Genomic DNA, 19,215 nt, shown 5'->3' with positions numbered 1-19,215 from the left:
CTATCTTCATTTTCAGCGCTCCTCTATTATGTTTTTCACCCACTACTGTTTAGGAAAGAAATGGAATGGGAGGGATGTTGTTTGGTTTGCTGTTGTGGTTAAAAATACTGAAAGGTCACATCATTGCTGCTGGCCCCAGGGTTGTAGGCGGATAGCGGTGTACAAGCAGATTTCTTGGTTTAAAACATGCTGCCGACCCATGGTGTTGAAGGCAGACAGCTGTGCAAGTCAACACCATAAGGTGCCTTTGAATAAACAAAATTGATTCATAGACTGCTCTGTTTAAAGCATATTTAACGCAACCAAATGTAGGATGCCATTCAGCATTTGTGGTGAAAACTAATTGCGTTGCTCATTATGCTGTTCATTGAATTTGGCAAGCATCGTTTGTGCTTGTAGGACCCATGATGTGAATGACCTTTACCTGTGTCAGGCACATATTATTAGAAGGCTTTATTGCAGTGTATTTTAGTTATGTGTTTGCAAACGCGGTCTCTTAGGCTGGTTTCTGCTGTTGATGGGTTCCATGTGTATGAGGAGATTGTGTGTTTTTTTTTTTTTCTTGTTTTTTTTTTTTTTACATTAGATTAGTGACCCTGCTGTCTCCCAATGGCTGTACATGTGCTCTAATTGGTATTTTTATACTTATGCAGGGCAGATACCCAGCTTTAGTTTGTTTTCCAAGAACATGATTGCTTTAAATTCATTTCTGTGGCTTGCACTTCCCCACCTCCCTCCCTGATTAACCTCACCTTGTAGCTTCAGTAAATTGAACAGATGTTGAGCTGCAGTCTTGCTCTCTGTGTGCCTCAGCCATTATCACTTGACCTCTCCAGCTATTTAAGATAGTATAGGATAGACTTGTTTTGTATGATGGCATGATCAACGTGTCCATTCATTGCGATGCAGTGTTCTAAAAGCGATGGAACCTTTTCAGTCCAGTCTATAATACAGTGATACCTCACTGCAATTGTATTCTCACCTATTCCATCCATATTCTGGCACTCCTGTTGTGGTGAAAACCAGACTGTTTCTTCCTTATAGATCTGAGGGCATGCAGAATGTCTTTAACTTGTTGAGAGGCCTGGAATTCAGAATCTATTGGATAAGGTTCAGGACTGCTTTTTTTCACTGTCAGTTTCAATCTCATGTAGTGAGTTTGGAAGCCACAGCAAAGAACAGTCTTGTGTTAATTGCACCACTTGAATGAAAGTTGAACACCACCATATTCTTCAAAATGAATGTGTGTATATATATTTTTTTCACCCTAGTTGGAATGCAACATTGCTGTTTAAAACAGAGTGGTATCCTGAGTGGCAGTTGCAGGTTTCTACTTAACACAACTGAGCTTAAAATACCAGTTTCTGGCGCTGAACTTATGCAATACCAATAATAATAAAGTAATGCAATATTGCAATGCCAGTAATAAAATAGTTGTATTTAAACTTTCTATTGAAAAGGTCTCCATGATGTTTGTAGCCTCAATTGGCCTTGAATTTCTAACTGTAGCTCCATTTTCTCCTATTTTTTTTTTTCTTCTCAAATTAGGCTTTGTTCCAATGTGACCATGTGCAGTATACCTTAGTCCCAGTTTCTGGTTGGCAGGAACTTGAAACAGCATTTCTAGAACACAAAGAACAGGTAAACTATTGTTAACCCGGTTTCCTTTCTGTTTTTAGTATGTTGTCACTCTGGTTGATCGTTTTGTTGTTCACACAAATGTAATCCTTTGTTCTCCAGTATTGGATCTTTCATAGATTCACATGCTTGAATCATCCCCGTCGTCGAGGTGGGAGCCTCACGGTAAGTTTAAATAGATAAAGCAGTAAGTCAGTAAAAGTAAAACCAGTAGGCCCCAGTAGGCCTCAGAAGGTATTTTACAGTCTATCCACTTTGTTTTGTGAAAAGACCCAAACTTCAGTCTCAACCAATCAGGATTCAGCCCCTCCCAAACAGTCCCAACAGAGGCTGAATTCCCTCAGATTTTCTACCGCACGTCGTGTGAAGGGAGTCTCCCTGAGCTCTGCTCAGTTTTTTCCTATTTTCTGACTGAAGATTAGTTTTTTCTCTCAGGAAACTTGCTACAGCTCCACTATGTCTGAAAAGGCAAAAAAGGGTCTGTTCAGAGATTGTGACACCTGTGGGAAGAAGAGACTGCATGTTGATGACCCCCACAAGAAGTGTATTTATTGCCTTCATACAGACCACAAGGTGAGAGACTGCAAAATCTGTCGCACCTTTAGTCAAAAAACCCTCAAAGACCGGGAGGGTAGACTTCTCTTATGGCTAGAAAAACAGAAAGCCTTAGAGCATCCTTCCTCAGATGACAGCGAGGCATCATCACAAACTTCTCGCCCTCAGAAAAGAACAGGTGAGAGAAGCAGAGGGTCGGATGAACCACCAAGGAAGGTGCTCAAGAAGACAAGACAAGTCTCTATTGGGACGAAAAAGGATGTTTTTCCATTCAGAGACATTTAAACATGGGCCAAAAAAGGTTCATTCAGAACCTATTACGCCTTTACACCAGAAAAGTACCTCAAAAAAGCCATCTCTGTCTCTCACCACAAAAAGAGCCAGAACAACTCTTTTCGGTGAAAAAACATCCGTCGACGACCACCCCGTCGACGACTGTGTCGACGGTAGCAGCGACTACGGTATCATCGACGTTCACAACGCCAGCCTCACCGATGATTATGACGTCATCGCCGGTGTCATAGACGACGATAATTACGGCAATTTTTTTTAAGAAAGCTTCGTCGGCAACCACATCGTCGACAGCGGAGGCCTCCTGGGTTCACCAATCAACCAGGGCACTCCCGTCTACGAAGCACCTCTCAATGAGGTTCAAGAAGGCACTGCCGACGACGGCACCTACACGACCGTCGTCGATAAAGTACCCGTCGACAAAGAGACCGTCGACGGAGCATTCGCTGACAAAGGACCCGTTAGTAAAGACGCCGCCGTCGCCGAGGGAACCGTCGCCGACAGAACGGGCCAAAAGAGAGCCGTCGACGAGGGAACCGCCGACGAATGAACCGTTGACGATCATATCATCTACAGCATTAACAGTATACAAACCATCCACCTACCTGGATACTTCGCCTCACCATTCCTCGTACCATCAGGACGACTCCTCCAGATTCTTACCCCTTTCAATTATTAATATAGGTGACACGGCGTCTGATATTCTTCCAATGGATACCTCACCAAGTAAAGTGTTGCCATACCCACCACAACATCTTTTAGAGGATGAGGACGACGACGACATACTCGCAGAACGACTGAATGTTTGGGGCAGCTAGTAGCCCGTCACAACTCAATGTAAAATGCCAAGAGTTTGACGAAGAAGAGGATCAACAGTATCAGCCTAGTTATGCTTCAACATCTTATCCACAGACACAACAACCATCGCCCCTCGCTATGCCTAGCACATTAGTAACAGATCTTCAATTTATGTTGAAGGACTACTATAAAAGGTTTCCACCGTCAACTCAGTCCACGCCACCTAGACCTGAGAGCTACCAGACACCTCGGCAAGCTCATACTACTAGCCTTTCCGTAACGCCACAGGCTACTATACCTGTAATTAGCCAAACCCAGGAAACTTGCTCCTCATCGGACGACGAAAGGGAAGAGGGTGAGCTAAGAGATTCGGCGAATAGTGAATGGGATGATTACCTCGTCCCCACACCATCTCCACCGCCAGCAGGTCCAGTAGATTCTCCTCCAGAGGACATAGGAGGTTTCCATAATCTGATAGAGCGAGCGGCGAAACGTTTTGGCCTTGCAATTGTTTCTCATGAAACCGAATGTTTTTTGTACGACTTGAAAGAGCCATCAAAAAGATCTGTACGAGCCATACCCATTGTCGATTTCTTATGGCAGGAGGGTTTGAAGGCAATGAAAAACCCAGCAACAGTGCCTTCACAAATGCCAAGACTAGAGAAAAAATATAAGGCCCCAGATGATTCTCCGGCCTGTCTAGTCTCACAGCCGAAACCTGACTCTGTGATATCACAGGCGGCTCAGCGACGTTCCAAAAACCCCTCCACACCTATTGCGTCTCCCCCGGATAAAGAAGGAAGGAGATTAGACAATATTGGCAAGAAATTCTCCTCTGTGGCCGCAGTCACCGTTAAGGCGGCTAATTCCCTCGCCATCTTGGGAAGGTACGATCGCCAGATGTGGGCAGACATGTCTGCTTTTTTAGATTTACTGCCAGAAGACGTCAAGGTGGAAGCAAAGAAGGTCTTGCAGGAGGGAGAAAGGGTCTCCGCAGAAATAATAGACAGCGCAATAGACATTTCTCTCACTGGCTTTAGACAATTAGCTGGTGCAGCAGTCCTGCGCAGACAAGGATGGCTAAAGGCGACTTCTTTCAGACCAGAAGTCCAGACTCGTGTTCTTGACATGCCTTTCGATGGAGAGAGTTTGTTTGGCAAACACGTGGACGACATGTTGTAGGCTATCAAGACGGATACCGATACGGCAAAATCCCTAGGTACCCTGCAATATAAAAAACAACCTTTTCGTGGAGCAAGGGGTAGAGGTAATTACTCCTTTCGAGGTGGATACCAGCAATACAGGTCACAATATCCATCTTCCTCCACAGGATCACGACAGCAATACCATCAGCAACAGCAGCATTATCGATTGCCTCCGGCCGCAGCTTACAAACACCCAGCTAGAGGACGAGGAGCTGCCCGGGGAAGAGATACAGGCAGGAAACAATGACCCGCTGATCATCTCAACGCTTCCCCACCAACCAACATCGAGGGTCGGAGGTCGCATCACTTCCTATTTCCCCAACTGGAAGGCGATAACATCGGACAGATGGGTACTCGATGTAGTGGCCAGAGGTCATACTCTGGAATTCACTCAAACACCACCAACTGTTCCTCCATCGGACCCACCGCCTCCGAGGTTGAACCAACTCCTCAGGGAAGTAAGAATAATGTTGAGAAAAGGAGCAGTGGAACCAGTCCCTTTATTTCAAAAGAACAGAGGATTCTAATCCCGTTTTTCCTTGTAAAGAAACCCTCTGGAGACTGGCGCCCCATTCTGGACTTGAGAGCCCTGAACAAGTTTCTGAAGAAGCAATCGTTCAGGATGGTAACTCTACAGGATGTCCTGCGTCTGTTAAATCCCGGAGATCGCATGGCATCCCTAGACCTCCAGGATGCCTATTTTCATATCCCCATATATCGCAACCATCGCAAATTCCTAAGGTTCAGAGTGGGAAGTATGCACCTTCAATTCCGAGTTCTGCCATTCGGCCTCAAATCAGCCCCCAGAATCTTCACAAAAATGTTAGCTCCGGTAGCAGCACATCTCTGCCAGTCAGAGATCCAGGTCTTCCCTTACCTGGACGACTGGCTTATAAAGGCACCCTCAAAATCGCAAGTGAAAAATCATATTTTCCATTGCCTTCAATTGCTACACAACCTAGGGTTCGTAGTCAATCATCAGAAATCTCAACTCTACCCCAAACAGGAATGGAATTTCTTGGGGGCAATTCTGGACACAGTCCGCAACAAAGCCTACCCATCTCACGAGCGGAAACAAAAGTTAACCTCCTTGGCACAAAGGCTCTCCAGAAGAAGGTTCGTTTCAGTCCGCATCTACAAATCATTGCTCGGAATGATATCTTCATGCATTTCCCTAGTCCCAGATTGCAGGCTCCATATGCGACCCCTACAAGAGCAATTAGACATACAATGGACCCAGGTCAACGGTTCCTTCGAAGACAAGATTCGCATAACGCCTCCAATGAAGAACATCATGAGGTGGTGGGCGAATCTAACCAATTTGTCAAACGGACTGTCTTTTCTTCTCCAAACACCAAGTTACATAGTAACAACGGATGCCTCTCTTGCAGGATGGGGGGCACATTGCCAGGACCTGCAAATCAGCGGAATCTGGAATCAGAAAGAACGTCGGCTTCACATCAATTATCTGGAACTCAAGGCAATACACTTAGCTTTGAAAGCTTTCTTAACAAAGATTCAGAGTTCAAGCGTCTTAATCAGGACCGACCATACAACCAGCATGTTTTATCTAAACAAGCAAGGAGGCACAAGATCCCTACAACTTTCGCAGCTAGCCCAACAAATTTGGACATGGGCCATAAAGCATAATATTTCACTCAAGGCGGAGCATGTGCCAGGACAAACCAATATTCTAGCAGACACCCTGAGCAGGACAGTGATTCCTTATCACGAGTGGGAACTAGACCAGAAAACTCTCAACAGCCTTTTTCTATTATGGGGCAAACCGAACTTAGATCTATTTGCCACTCTCGAGAACAAGAAACGCCAGTTCTACGCAAGTTGGCTTCCCCAAAAAGATTAGTGGGGGAATGCGTTTTCGATGAGATGGTCCGGAGTTTATGCCTACGCTTTTCCTCCGATCCCGCTCATTCCGAGAGTCATCAACAAACTGAAGGCGGAGGGGTGTCGCCTTCTGCTCATAGCTCCCAAATGGCCCAGACAAGTCTGGTATACGGAGCTCCTCATGCTCTCCGAACGACCACATCTACGACTCTGACAGAGCCCGACTCTCTTAACGATGCACCAGGGACAAGTCAGACACCCAGATCCGTCATCTCTTCATTTGTCAGCTTGGCTCCTGAATACAATGAATACTTGAATCTCAACATTTCCCCGGAGTGTAGAGACATATTGGCGAAAGCTAGAGCGGACACTACCAACAAAACCTATAAACTTAAATGGAAACGTTTTTGTATATGGTGTGCAACACAAGATATACATCCTTTGTCCTCTACTCCGGAACAGATACTTCCATATCTCCTGCTCCTTGCAAAATCAGGGCTTGCATATTCTTCTATTCGGGTACATCTGGCAGCAATCTCCAGATACCGCAGATCTCCAGACAGAGTTTCTTTGTGTTCCACTAGAATCGTCAAACAATTTATGAAGGGCCTTTTTCGGGTTTTCCCGCCAGTTAGAAAGCCTCCACCATTCTGGTCATTGAATGTGGTATTGATGCAGCTTATGAAAGCCCCCTTTGAACCGATCCACAAAGCTGACCAAAAATTCATTTCATGGAAAACAGCGTTACTGCTAGCTCTTACTTCAGCAAAGAGAGTCAGTGACATTCAGGCTTTCACTATCAAACAGCCTTTTCTCCAATTCACAAACTCAGGTGTCATCTTGCGCACAAATCCAAAATACATCCCGAAAGTTCCTTCAACGTTTCACCTAAATGAACCAGTTATCTTAAAAACCTTTTTTCCAAATCCGCAAACAGTAGCGGAAAAAACATTACATTCCCTTGATATTAAAAGATGTTTAAAGTTTTATCTACAGAAAACTCAAGCTCTCTGCCAGTCGGATCAATTGTTTGTAGCTTTCGGAGGAACAAGAAAGGGACACGCGGTGTCCAAACAGACTATAGCAAGATGGATTGGTCTGGCAATTCAATTCTGCCATTCAAAAGCAGGAAAACCGCTCCACACCAAGGTGAGAGCCCACTCTACGAGATCGGTAGCCACTTCTGCTGCATTATTTGCAGGGGTACCACTACATAGCATCTGTAGAGCAGCAACATGGTCCAGCCAACACACATTTACGAGGCATTACTGTCTCGAAGAAACGAACAATGTCGATACAGCAGTGGGGCAGGCAGTGCTGAGGCATTTATTTCGATAAGGTGAGCCTCTAACACATCCCACCACCACACTCAAGGTATGTTCATTATTGGTTCTTAGTCTTCTTAATAGCTACAGTGTGTTTTACTCTACATTTCTGCTTCAGATTGTTCACTTCTTTATAATGTCTTAGCTTGTCGTACTCTTCATAATCATGAAAAGAGTACAGGTTTTTTCTGCCACACAACTGTTATTGCTCTTCTATTCGAATGTCTATTGATGTACATATATTAATAGGTATGTGGTTTTTAAAGCTGAACTGATGGGATTCACATCATTTGTAAAATTACACATAGAATTACAGTCAATGTAATTCACTAATTAAGAAAGCATTACTGCTCGTTATTCTGATTCAAGCATGTGAATCTATGAAAGATCCAATACTGGAGAAGAAAATTAGTTACTTACCTGTAACTGCAGTTCTTCAGTATTGGTATCTTTCATAGATTCACATGCGACCCACCCTCCTCCCCTCAGAGGCTCCCCTATTATACAGATATTAAACTTCACACTCCTACTAGAAAATCTGAGGGAATTCAGCCTCTGTTGGGACTGTTTGGGAGGGGCTGAATCCTGATTGGTTGAGACTGAAGTTTGGGTCTTTTCACAAAACAAAGTGGATAGACTGTAAAATACCTTATGAGGCCTACTGGGGCCTACTGGTTTTACTTTTACTGACTTACGTCTTTATCTATTTAAACTTACCGTGAGGCTCCCACCTCGACGACGGGGATGATTCAAGCATGTGAATCTATGAAAGATACCAATACTGGAGAACTGCAGTTACAGGTAAGTAACTAATTTTCTTTTCATGTTTTGTGAAGCAAGTCATGGGGGTGAATTTTTTTTTTCTTTCTTTTTTCTTCTCAACCTCATGACTTTATGCGCTGTTAAAAGTTGTTTTTGGGTGTTCTCACACTTCATCTTCCTCTAAGTGTGAGATTCAGCAGGGCTTGCAGGAACAGCTCCATATTGGGGTGACTGCCTCTTTGCCTTGTTTTTAATGCACAGGATGGTAGCCTGAATTTGTTTGGTACATTTGAAACCATATTTAAGTTATGTGCCACAGCATATGAAAATTTTAAATATTACGTTTTCTGGCCACCATGCCCCTAAAACTCAAAATCAAAGTGCAGTATCTACCTTTTTTTTTTTCTTGAGCTAATCCCTTTAAAGCAGAGTTTGAAAAGAACGTATTATTTAGTTGCTTAAGGCAGGTAAATTGAACGTACTCAAATGTATCTATTGCTAACCCTTAGTTACTCACTTTAATCCTCTTTCACAACCTATTCAGCATTAGTATGCTTTGCCAGGTCGCTGACCAGATGGTGGTTTGAATATTCAAATGCTTTCAGAAATTTCTGGAAATGCTGAATAATCAACTGCTAAACTATATAAAATATGATTGATTGGAATGCCTGAATTAATCTCAGCCATGGGTACTTACTCTGGGCTGCACCCCAGTCAATCGTTTTGCACACTGTGCCACCTCAATTTGTACTCTGCCATACACAAATCAGTCTTAACCCTGCTCCAGAGGGAAAAGTCCAGACTGAATTGCAAGTCCAAGTCCTGCCTGAAATTTAACACAAGGTTGCTGACCAGATGATGGTTTGAGCATTTCAAAAGCGTTCAGGGATTTCTGGAAATGCAGAGTAATTAACAGATGTCACATTAAATGTGACTAAACATTTTTCTGCATCATAGGATTCTCCCTGATAGCCAAGGACGTACAAGAGACCCCACCTGCGTGCAAGGACCTTGGAGCTCTTCTTTATAAACATATATTTCTGATGTTGGAGGTAGCAGCTCAATGTTAGTCTGGCGCCTCCATAAGTACACGACAGGCCAGCTTTAATAGCATGTTTTCTGTAGAAAGCTGCAATAGTGCAATTACGATTGTGAATCATATTGCAATATTTAATGTGGGAAATGCCATTTAATAAAAACTGACTTCAAGCCCTGCCGCAGAGAAGAAATAATGAAGGAAAACGTGCCTGTCCGGTTCAATATGCATCAGCTGCACTCTGCATACATTAACCTTAAGAGAGCCAGCAGCTTTCATTATCCAGTGTGCACTGTTAGCTGTTTGCCTCATCGGATCAGTTATATATATATTTTTTGGGCTTATGATGATTAGATCACAGAACACTTGAGGTGTTTTACTTCATAGTTTTTTTTTTTTTCTTTTGAGGATTTTTCTTCCAAAAGTCATTAACCACTTCGGTTTAAAGACTTTCCCTGTAATTATTCCGACTTGGGGATTAACTCTTCCTTCGTTATGCAGTTGCCAAATGTGATGTGTCACAAATGTGGTAAAAAGGCTTCTCCAGATCTCCATGACGTGTGTGGTCTGTCTGCCATCCTCCCACATTGCTGAAGAAAAGAATGTCATCATTGCCAAAAGATGTGGAAAAGAGCTGTGAAGAACACTGAAAGAATTTGTCTTGTAGGACAATTAGAAAACCTGAACTGAAATGTTTTTAAAAAAGGAGTCAATGCTTTTCCTTAGGCACGCAATTAAACTAACCTTTCCATGCACCCAGCTGCCCTCAGCTAAACTAGATAAACATGTTAATCCAGGGAAAAGGTTAATGTAGAAGATGTAGCAGAGAGAAAAGCAACATTAAAAATGATGATACCTCTCAGTCCTCCCTTGGAATGACCTTTTTACATGAGCATTCACTTTTTCTATCTTCATCGTTTGTATAGTGTCAAGCTGATCAGGGTTTATCTGGGACACCATAGCTTTACTTGCGGTAATGAGGCTTGGGGATACATACTGGAACTAATATTGCTAAGCAAATAAATAGTCCTTTCAATAACCATTAAACCCCAAGACACAAAGAAGGACCCCAAATCATCCCAGAAAGTTCTTTTGGTTGCCTCATGCACTTAATGGCCAATATTTTGATGATTTTCCAGTGCCTTTTGCACACTTGGTGCATTATCTGAAATGTAAAGGCAACAATCCGTTTTAATCATTCTACAGATTCCACTCTTCTTAGCTAATCTGTCTAAAGCTAACCGGTTTTGTTGAACCGCGGTCCTCATAGCAAGTTAGGTTTCCAAATGCATCTGAAGTTTCATTTATAGTTGCCTCCAGTAATTTCCCCATTTGTCTTATTTTTCTGGAATTAAGGGCTACTCCCATCATCTGTATTATCCATTTTCCTAGGTCACTGGCTTCTTGGGCTGCTGTATCCGTCTGATCTATTTCCCATCACCCCCCAAAACAAAGTATGGCATTAGGGTTTACTTATGTTATCATAATTGGCTTTTTTGGTTGGTGTCATATGGTAGCGAATACCTGTCCTGTGTAAGGGGGATATTCCCAATCTTTTGGCAACCAGGTGTATGCCTTTTCTCCACATATAAAATACACTTGCTTTCCCAGGTGCATAGGATATCCTAATGAAGAGTTGTTGCTTATGTTTAAGTACTATTCACTAACTCCCACTTCTTCTCTTCCTTTGTCCACGAAACAGATGATCACCTTTAATCTCTGCCTTAATCCCAGAGGCAACTGGACAGAAAGGGCTGTACCATTCCATATTAAATCAAGACATTAACTACAATGTGTTTTTATATATTATGGGTTATTTTTCCTTATTTCCTACAATAACCCATTCTGTACAACCAGAGGATGTAGTAACCTATGTATTATGTTCTGATAATATTGTTGTGGGTGGTCTAATTCTTTACTGCTCTGTCCCAAAACTAAGTGTCTTATATTAAGACCAAAATGCATAGCATGATGCGTTAAATGGTGAAGGCATATGTCATAAATGGGAACTCTTTCACCTTCGCAGGCATCTGCATACATATCCATCAGTCTGAAACTATTTCTTTATGGTATCCATTCATCATTTGTATTGCAACATTGTCCTTCTAATCAGAATGATGATAATGGTGCAAATCTAATGCTAGGGCCACAGTTGTTACAAATTGAACTTCCTGCTCACCAATAGGTGCCATTATTTCATATATAACAATTGCAGGAAAAATGGCTGAGCAAAACCAGAGAAAATAAACATAATATTCTTTTTGAGCTCTATTGTATAAATCTCCATAATTGTATATGATTGTATTCAATACTGTTAAGTTTTAACAACACACTTGGTATTGGATTTATTTGTTTTCCTCTATTCACCACATTCTTCACAATAACTAGGCTCCCCCGCCCCCTGAGGGTACCAGCACATGTGAGGCTCTGAGTCCAGTCTATTAAGACTGTTGATTGGACTCAAAAGATTGTCTTATAGGTCTTGGGTGCAAGTTATATTTAGACTTGTCAGTGTGCTTCTTGTGGGAGATGTGATGCGCTCTGTCTGTTCTTGACACGTCGGTGCAGATGCTCTCGTCGTGTGGTCGGCATGTATCCAGTTTTTATTTACCTGGAATTTCACAGTTGTGTTAGTAACCAGTGAACTTGGGTAGGGTGCGTCCATCTCTGCTTAAGACCATTTTTAAGCTGAAAGTTCTTAGTGAATGCCCAGTTTCTGGCTGGAGAGCGTGTCCTTTATTTGTGGACGGTGTGGGCAGGGCATCTTTCACCTGATTTTACAAAAGATTCATTATTTTAGTTATGGCAATGCAACAGCCTCACAGCGTTGCGTCACCTATATGCACAATAGCATTTCCTTGGGGAGCCCCCATATTTCTTTCAGTCTGCCAGTAGCAGTCTCATGACTACTTAATTTAGTGGTGGCAGTTGGAGTATTTCATATACTTAGAAGTGCTATGGGCAATACATCTACCCAAGCAGGTCAGTCTCAGCACATATCTTCACAATCTTTGAGTATCATTCCTCTTTTCCACCTCACCCGCTGCATGCAGATGGAATGTACAATGGAACTCTTGCTTTATCGCCAGGACTTGTGTACCCACTCCACCACTTTATTCACAAAGTGTGGACCTTTATCTGACGAAATCCTGCGTGGGGCTCTGAATCTTGGGATCATTTCCTTGAGCAACTCTTAGCCACTGTCTGTGCATCGTTCTTCTTTGGAGCGTAAGCCTCAATCTAGGCAGAGAACGTATGGACCACCATCAGTGCATACCAAAATGTGTGTGTGGGCAGAAACTCCACAAAGTCCATTTGTAAATGTTCAAAAGGCATCTTGGGAAATCTTGGCTGTACTATCTTGTTAATCTCACAGAGGTCTTGCATGAGGCGCCACTCGTCAGGTTTTGAGGGATCCTTACTTCATTTACACACTCGGAGAATCTGGGAATTACAGACACTCCCCTTTATTTCTACCAGGACAGCCTCCTTAACCAGTGCTTCTTTGTCCCGCAATCTTATCTCTCCCTCCCATGAAATATGGTACTGTGGAACTCTAGGCAACAGAACATTTTTCTTCAGAGCAACATGAATAGAAATATTTAATTCCAATCAATACATTCACAAGGTACCATTTCATTGAGGCTCTGTAGAGCCTTTTGTGGCAGGTCCAAAGTTGTCTTTGAAAGGTAACCGTCTATCTGGCTCTTCCTTTGGCCACTGCTCCTTTTGATCAGTTTTTACCTTAGCCTACAGTTCTGAAGGTATAAATATGGCAACATAATATAAAGGTCTTTCCAGTCCAGATCGCCTATTTTCAGTACCTGTTCTACCTTTGAATATCTTGCTTCGGGGCTCTCTTTGTACATTAAGAAAATCTTTAGTAAAAGTGTACAAGTCCATCTTGGTCTATTGGGTGTAAACATTATGAAACTTCTCAGTTGCCGTTCCCGAGACTTCTTTCATAGGAGGAACCTTACTGGGTATAGTGTCAGTCTCTAGAAATATCAGTCAACCAGGTGTGTTTTTATAGAAGTCCAATCCACAGACTGCGCGTTGTCTGTAACTGTCTGACCTGCAACGTATCTGATTTTTGCATCTTCAATCTATTTTCCTTTTACCGTCTTTTACCTTCCTTAATCTCTCGTTCACATTCATCTGCCTGATCCCTCCATTCCTGTATCTTCGAATACAATTAATCTGTCCAACTTCTAGCTTCTTCCCTATACCATTCATCTTTAACCAGTGTAAGTCGTTTAGTACAGTGTCCCATGGTACTACTAATTGCTCTTTATCACTAGGGTACCGCTGAGTGAAGAAAAAAGCATCCATATGTGCTCAGTAGCTCAAATCACCCATCTCTGGCGCCAGTCCATTTATTGCTCTTTCCTCCAGTACAAGTACTGAATTGTCTCCACTTAGTAGCAAGTGCTGGGCTTACTCCCTCCATCTCTGAATCTCTTGGGGTTTTGCTCTTCGCCCTATTCCACTCACTTTATTTTCCTGATACTACCTTTTACCTTTCTTCCTTTTGACAACATTCCATCCCTTCATTATCTGTCTTAGTCTCATTGTAGGGAAGAGGCCTTCTATCCAAAAGTCTCTCTATTTTAAGATCTGCCTCCTCCTCATGTTTTGGCACCAAAGGCTGTCACAAAATCCTTACTTTTTGCCAAAGTGTTTTTGCGCCAGTATTCCTTACTCTTATGCAGACTCTTGACGTGTCTAAATTCCTGTAGCTTCAATGTATTACGTGCTATCCCGTTCACCTGTTCCACACAACTCATTTGTCTAGTATGTCTCCCATTCATTTAAGCAATTAAACTGTGGCAATCTAATCTTTTTCCTGTCCTTTTTTTTTTTTTTTTCTTTTTCCCTCCGTGCAGTGTCTTAAATAGTGTATTTTTGCTAAGTCAAAGGTTCCCTTGAAGGGGAATTGCAAATTAATATTGTCCTTTAGTATACTTGTGCCATTGAGTCACAAACCTTATAGAAACCTTTGTCATAATTTCATAGGCTATAGATCCTTCGGTTGGTGAAGGCTGACTCTGGTGTAACCTAATACATTTGTTCAATACTTGACCCGTCATTAAAATTAATCTTAGGCACTCCAAAAATCCTAACAAACCCTGGGAACTTTAAATAGCCTACTGTGGAGGACCCAACCTTGTGAATTGTGGAATAACCAGCTTCCCTGGGTAAACTAATACCCTTTGTTCTGTTTCAGTGCCTCTCTGTCAGCGTTATCCTGTTTGCAACCCTTACCCCCTATGACTGACTTCTCAATAGTTCTTTGGGATGAAGCATGTGTCACTCAACTTGTCGGTCACAAAGCTGGGCCTGCAGAGATGCAGATCAAGAAACCAGTCCCGTTGTTGAAAGGCCCACTTTGGAATATGTAAAGGGGAGGGGGTGGGGGTCCCATGCCTGCCCTTTACTGCAGTGCTGAGAAGGGACTGGAGTGGCCCCTGTTCATCCCTGTACAGGCCACCAATTGTTAGAGTTGAAATGAAGTCTTCAAATAACGGAGGTGTTAGTCCTGGGGAATCTAGAGTATCATGTTATCTTTCTTCCTGTGCAGCAGTGGCATCTCTGAGTGTTCGGCAGAGAGTCTGCTTGATCTTACAAACTACTCATTGTATACATTTGAAGTTACGTAGGAAATTATGGAAAACCATGATCTCAACAAAGAATTACCATAAAACAAAGATTCTTGGGAAATGCAGCTGTAGCAGGAAGATTTCAGACAGCTTTCCACTTATGAACAATAGTTGATTGGTTTTCTTCTTTTCTCACAATGTCTGGTTACACTTTAAACAAAACTTTATTCACTGACCTTGACAACAAAATGGGGCGTTTGTAGAATTTATAACTAATTCAATGAGTACATCTGTGCAGCGTCTGCGTCCTTACCGGCTCCCAGGCACTGGTGACCGTTTACAAAGCTAAGTGTGTGATAAATGCTTTCCTTTAGTGATCTTTGAACGGAAAGGAAATAATTCTGCAGAGAAAGCTTTTCCTTAGGCACGTAATTCAACTAACCTTTCCATTAACCCAGCTGCACTTTGCTAAACTGGATAAACATGTTTATTTCGGCAATATGTTCATGTAAAGGATACAGAAGATTTTGGGGGGGGGAAGCAGTATTAAAAAGAGCTATCTCTCTCATAGGAACTCTTCAGGGTCAGTCCATACCCTTTTTTTCCTGTACATTCTGATACTGTTGTACTATTGGATCTTGTTCTACTCCCTCAACCAAGGTAAATCATACCTTTTGGCAGATCCTTCGCAAGTACCTATGAAACCATTGACACTACCACCTCTAACACTCTGGTTCCACCATGGCCCATTGTTCTGCTTGCTCTGCCACACCACAAAGTGAGACTGTTTAAGATGTTACTGTTTATCCATCGCCTCATAGATCACATTCACCCGTATGTACTCCAGATTGATGAAAAAGAACACTGTCAACTTGCCAGGGTACATCTAGAGATCACTCTACAGATGCATCCTACACACCGACCTTGCTTCCAGGATCTCCTGTAAGAATATCACCAGATGTACTTTTGAGGAGTAATTAGTGAGAGGTGCAGTAAAATGAAACCTACAGGTAGAAGTGCCACAGACTTGGGTTTCAGTAATTATGGGGACATTACAACCATGAGCATCACATAAGCCAGTACTACCATTGGTCCCAGGTTTCACAGAACTTTTGGAAGAAAAATTCTTAACACCAGCTACTTTAAAATCAGCAACACCAAGTCTCCTAAAAAAATACGTCTTCGACCAGAACCAAAGCCAGATTCTTTGATGGTCTCGGCAGTTCTGAAGAAATATCAGTCTGTGCTGGTTACGTTGGTCTCTCCAGAGAGGAAGTAAAAGACTAGATGCTGCAGTTAGAAAAGTGTGTAGATCTGCAGCTGTTCTACTCAAATCAGCAAGTGATTCTGCTTATTTGGGCTGATATGTCAGGGCCTTCTGGAAATCACTACTCTATTTAGGTGATTTATCTTCCAAAGGATAGTAAACAAGGGACAAATAGTCTTTAATCAGGTGATCAATGCTGCAGTAGACACTGCAGATTTAGCAGTAACAGCATACTGCCATGGTGTTGTATTAAGGCGACCATCTTGTCTTCATCTCGCAGCTTGTAACCCCATTTCCCGCCATGGACGTAATGGTTATGTCCATGGCAGCGCCCGTGTGGCGCCATGGACTTAACCATTACGTCCTACTACCGGCCCTTGGGGGAAGCGCTAGCGCTCCCCGAGGCCCCCCCCCCCCCCAGGCCAGGAAGGGGAATCCCATCCCCTTCAACTCACGTTTACCCCCTCCCCCCCGTGACGTCAGCGCGCACGCTGACAATCAGAGCCTCCCCCCGATCGAAAGAGAAATGGAGGGCCGGAGAGGCTTCAAAGGGAAGGAAATGTATTTCCTTCCCTTTGAAGTCTCTCTCCCAGCTTTTGAAACCCCACTAGACAGCAGGGATGTGTGTGTGTTTTTTTTTTTTTTTTTTTTTTTTTTAAATGAAAGTGACATAAGGGAGCGACCCCCTTGGGCAAGGGTTGCTCCCAGGGGTGCATTTTTTGTTTTTGTGTGTGTGTGTGTGGGGGGGGGGGGGTCTGACTAGTAGAGGGGCAGGGGGACAAATTTATTTTAGGCCATTGCTGCCACCCCCACCCCCCCCCCCCACCCCCCCCCCCCCCCCCCCGTGGGCCGGCTGAGCTAGAGGCCGAAATCCACATGTAGGCACTGTTTTCTATGAAAAAATGTGATGTGCCCACGTTGTGTTTTGGGCCATTTCATGTCGCAGGCGCTAGGCCTACCCACACAAGTGAGGTATCATTTTTATCGGGAGACTTGGGGGAACGCTGGGTGGAAGGAAATTTGTGGCTCCTCTCAGATTCCAGAACTTTCTGTCACCGAAATGTGAGGAGAACGTGTTTTTTTTTGTGTTTTTTTTTGCCAAATTATGAGGTTTGCAAAGGATTCTGGGTAACAGAACCTGGTCAGAGCCCCACAAGTCACCCCATCTTGGATTCCCCTAGGTCTCTAGTTTTCAAAAATGCACAGGTTTGGTAGGTTTCCCTAGGTGCCGGCTGAGCTAGAGGCCAAAATCTACAGGTAGGCACTTTGCAAAAAACACCTGTTTTCTTTCAAAAAATGTGATGTCCACTTTGCGTTTTGGGGCATTTCCTGTTGCGGGCGCTAGGCCTACCCACACAAGTGAGGTATCATTTTTATCGGGAGACTTGGGGGAACATAGATTAGCAAAACAAGTGTTATTGCCCCTTGTCTTTCTCTACATTTCTTCCTTACAAATATGTGTGTGTGTAAAAAAAGACATCGATTTGAGAAATGCCCTGTAATTTACATGCTAGTACGGTCACCCCGGAATTCAGAGATGTGCAAATAACCACTGCTCCTCAACACCTTATCTTGTGCCCTTTTTGGAAATACAAAGGTTTTCTTGATAGCTATTTTTCACTCTTTATATTTCAGCAAATAAATTGCTGTATACCCGGTATAGAATGAAAACATACTGCAGGGTGCAGCTCATTTATTGGCTCTGGGTACCTAGGGTTCTTGATAAACCTACAAGCCCTATATATCCCCGCAACCAGAAGAGTCCAGCAGACGTAACGGTTTATTGCTTTAAAAAAATCTGACATTGCAGGAAAAAGATACAGAGTAAAATGTAGAGAAAAATTGCAGATTTTTTCACCTCAATTTCAATATTTTGTTTTTTCAACTATTTTCTGTAGGAAACCCTTGTAGGATCTACACAAATTACCCCTTGCTAAATTCAGAATTTTGTCTACTTTTCAGAAATGTTGCAGTTTCTGCGATCCAGCATTGGTTTCATGCCCGTTTCTGTCACTGACTGGAAGGAGGCTGAAAGCACAAAAAATCGTAAAAATGGGGTATGTCCCAGTAAAATGCCAAAATTGTGTTGAAAAATTGGGTTTTCTGATTCAAGTCTGCCTGTTCTGAAAGCTAGGAAGCTGGTGATTTTAGCACCGCAAACCCTTTGTTGATGCCATTTTCAGGGGAAAAACCACAAGCCTTCTTCTGCAGCCCCTTTTTCCCATTTTTTTTTTGTGGAAAAAAACGAAACTTTCACTGTATTTTGGCTAATTTCTTGGCCTCCTTCTGGGGAACCCACGAAGTCTGTGTACCTCTAGAATCCCTAGGATGTTGGAAAAAAAGGACGCAAATTTGGCTTGGGTAGCTTATGTGAACAAAAAGTTATGAGGGCCTAAGCGCGAACTGCCCCAAATAGCCAAAAAAAAGGCTTGGCACCTGAGGGGGAAAAGGCCTGGCAGCGAAGGGGTTAAGCCAGAAGCTCAATTAAAGATTTTGAATCTACCATTTTCAGGACATGTTCTCTTCAGTCCTTACACTGTAAGTAATGGAAAAAATGAGTCTGAAACGTTTCAAGCTGCGGGTTTTGAAGAAAAACTTTTACAATAAATATATTCTATAGACCAAAATCAAAGAAGCAGGTTTGTATCCCTTCAACAGTTCGATTTATCATCAATACTAGGGCCAAGTACAACACCAAAGGTCCCAGTATACTTCAAGGTCTCTTTGGGGCAGATGTCAACACACAATTATGTTATTGGGACTCCACTACAGGAAAATCAAGACCCCAAAACAATAGCATGCAGTGAACAGAGCACTCCATCCTTTGTGTCTGCCACTCCAGTGTGAGGGAGTGTAATAAAACCCCTGAAAGAGTGGAAACAAATTAGCACCA

General features: G+C 42.9%; 1 protein-coding gene across 1 annotated transcript in view; it reads left to right on the top strand.

Annotated features, from left to right (window-relative positions):
• Nucleotides 1–19,215, top strand: part of CDC45 (cell division cycle 45) — a 548,847-nt gene that overhangs the window by 40,464 nt on the left and 489,168 nt on the right. The window contains exon 3 of the mRNA XM_069215317.1: nt 1,549–1,641. Within this exon, the coding sequence (XP_069071418.1) occupies nt 1,549–1,641 (93 nt within the window). The remainder of the gene's footprint in view (nt 1–1,548; nt 1,642–19,215) is intronic.

This window comes from Pleurodeles waltl, chromosome 11 (genome assembly GCF_031143425.1).
Source record: "Pleurodeles waltl isolate 20211129_DDA chromosome 11, aPleWal1.hap1.20221129, whole genome shotgun sequence".
Classification (NCBI taxonomy): Eukaryota; Metazoa; Chordata; class Amphibia; order Caudata; family Salamandridae; genus Pleurodeles; species Pleurodeles waltl.
The sequence above is the reverse complement of the archived record's forward strand: the minus strand, read 5'-3'. Positions and strand labels throughout refer to the sequence as shown.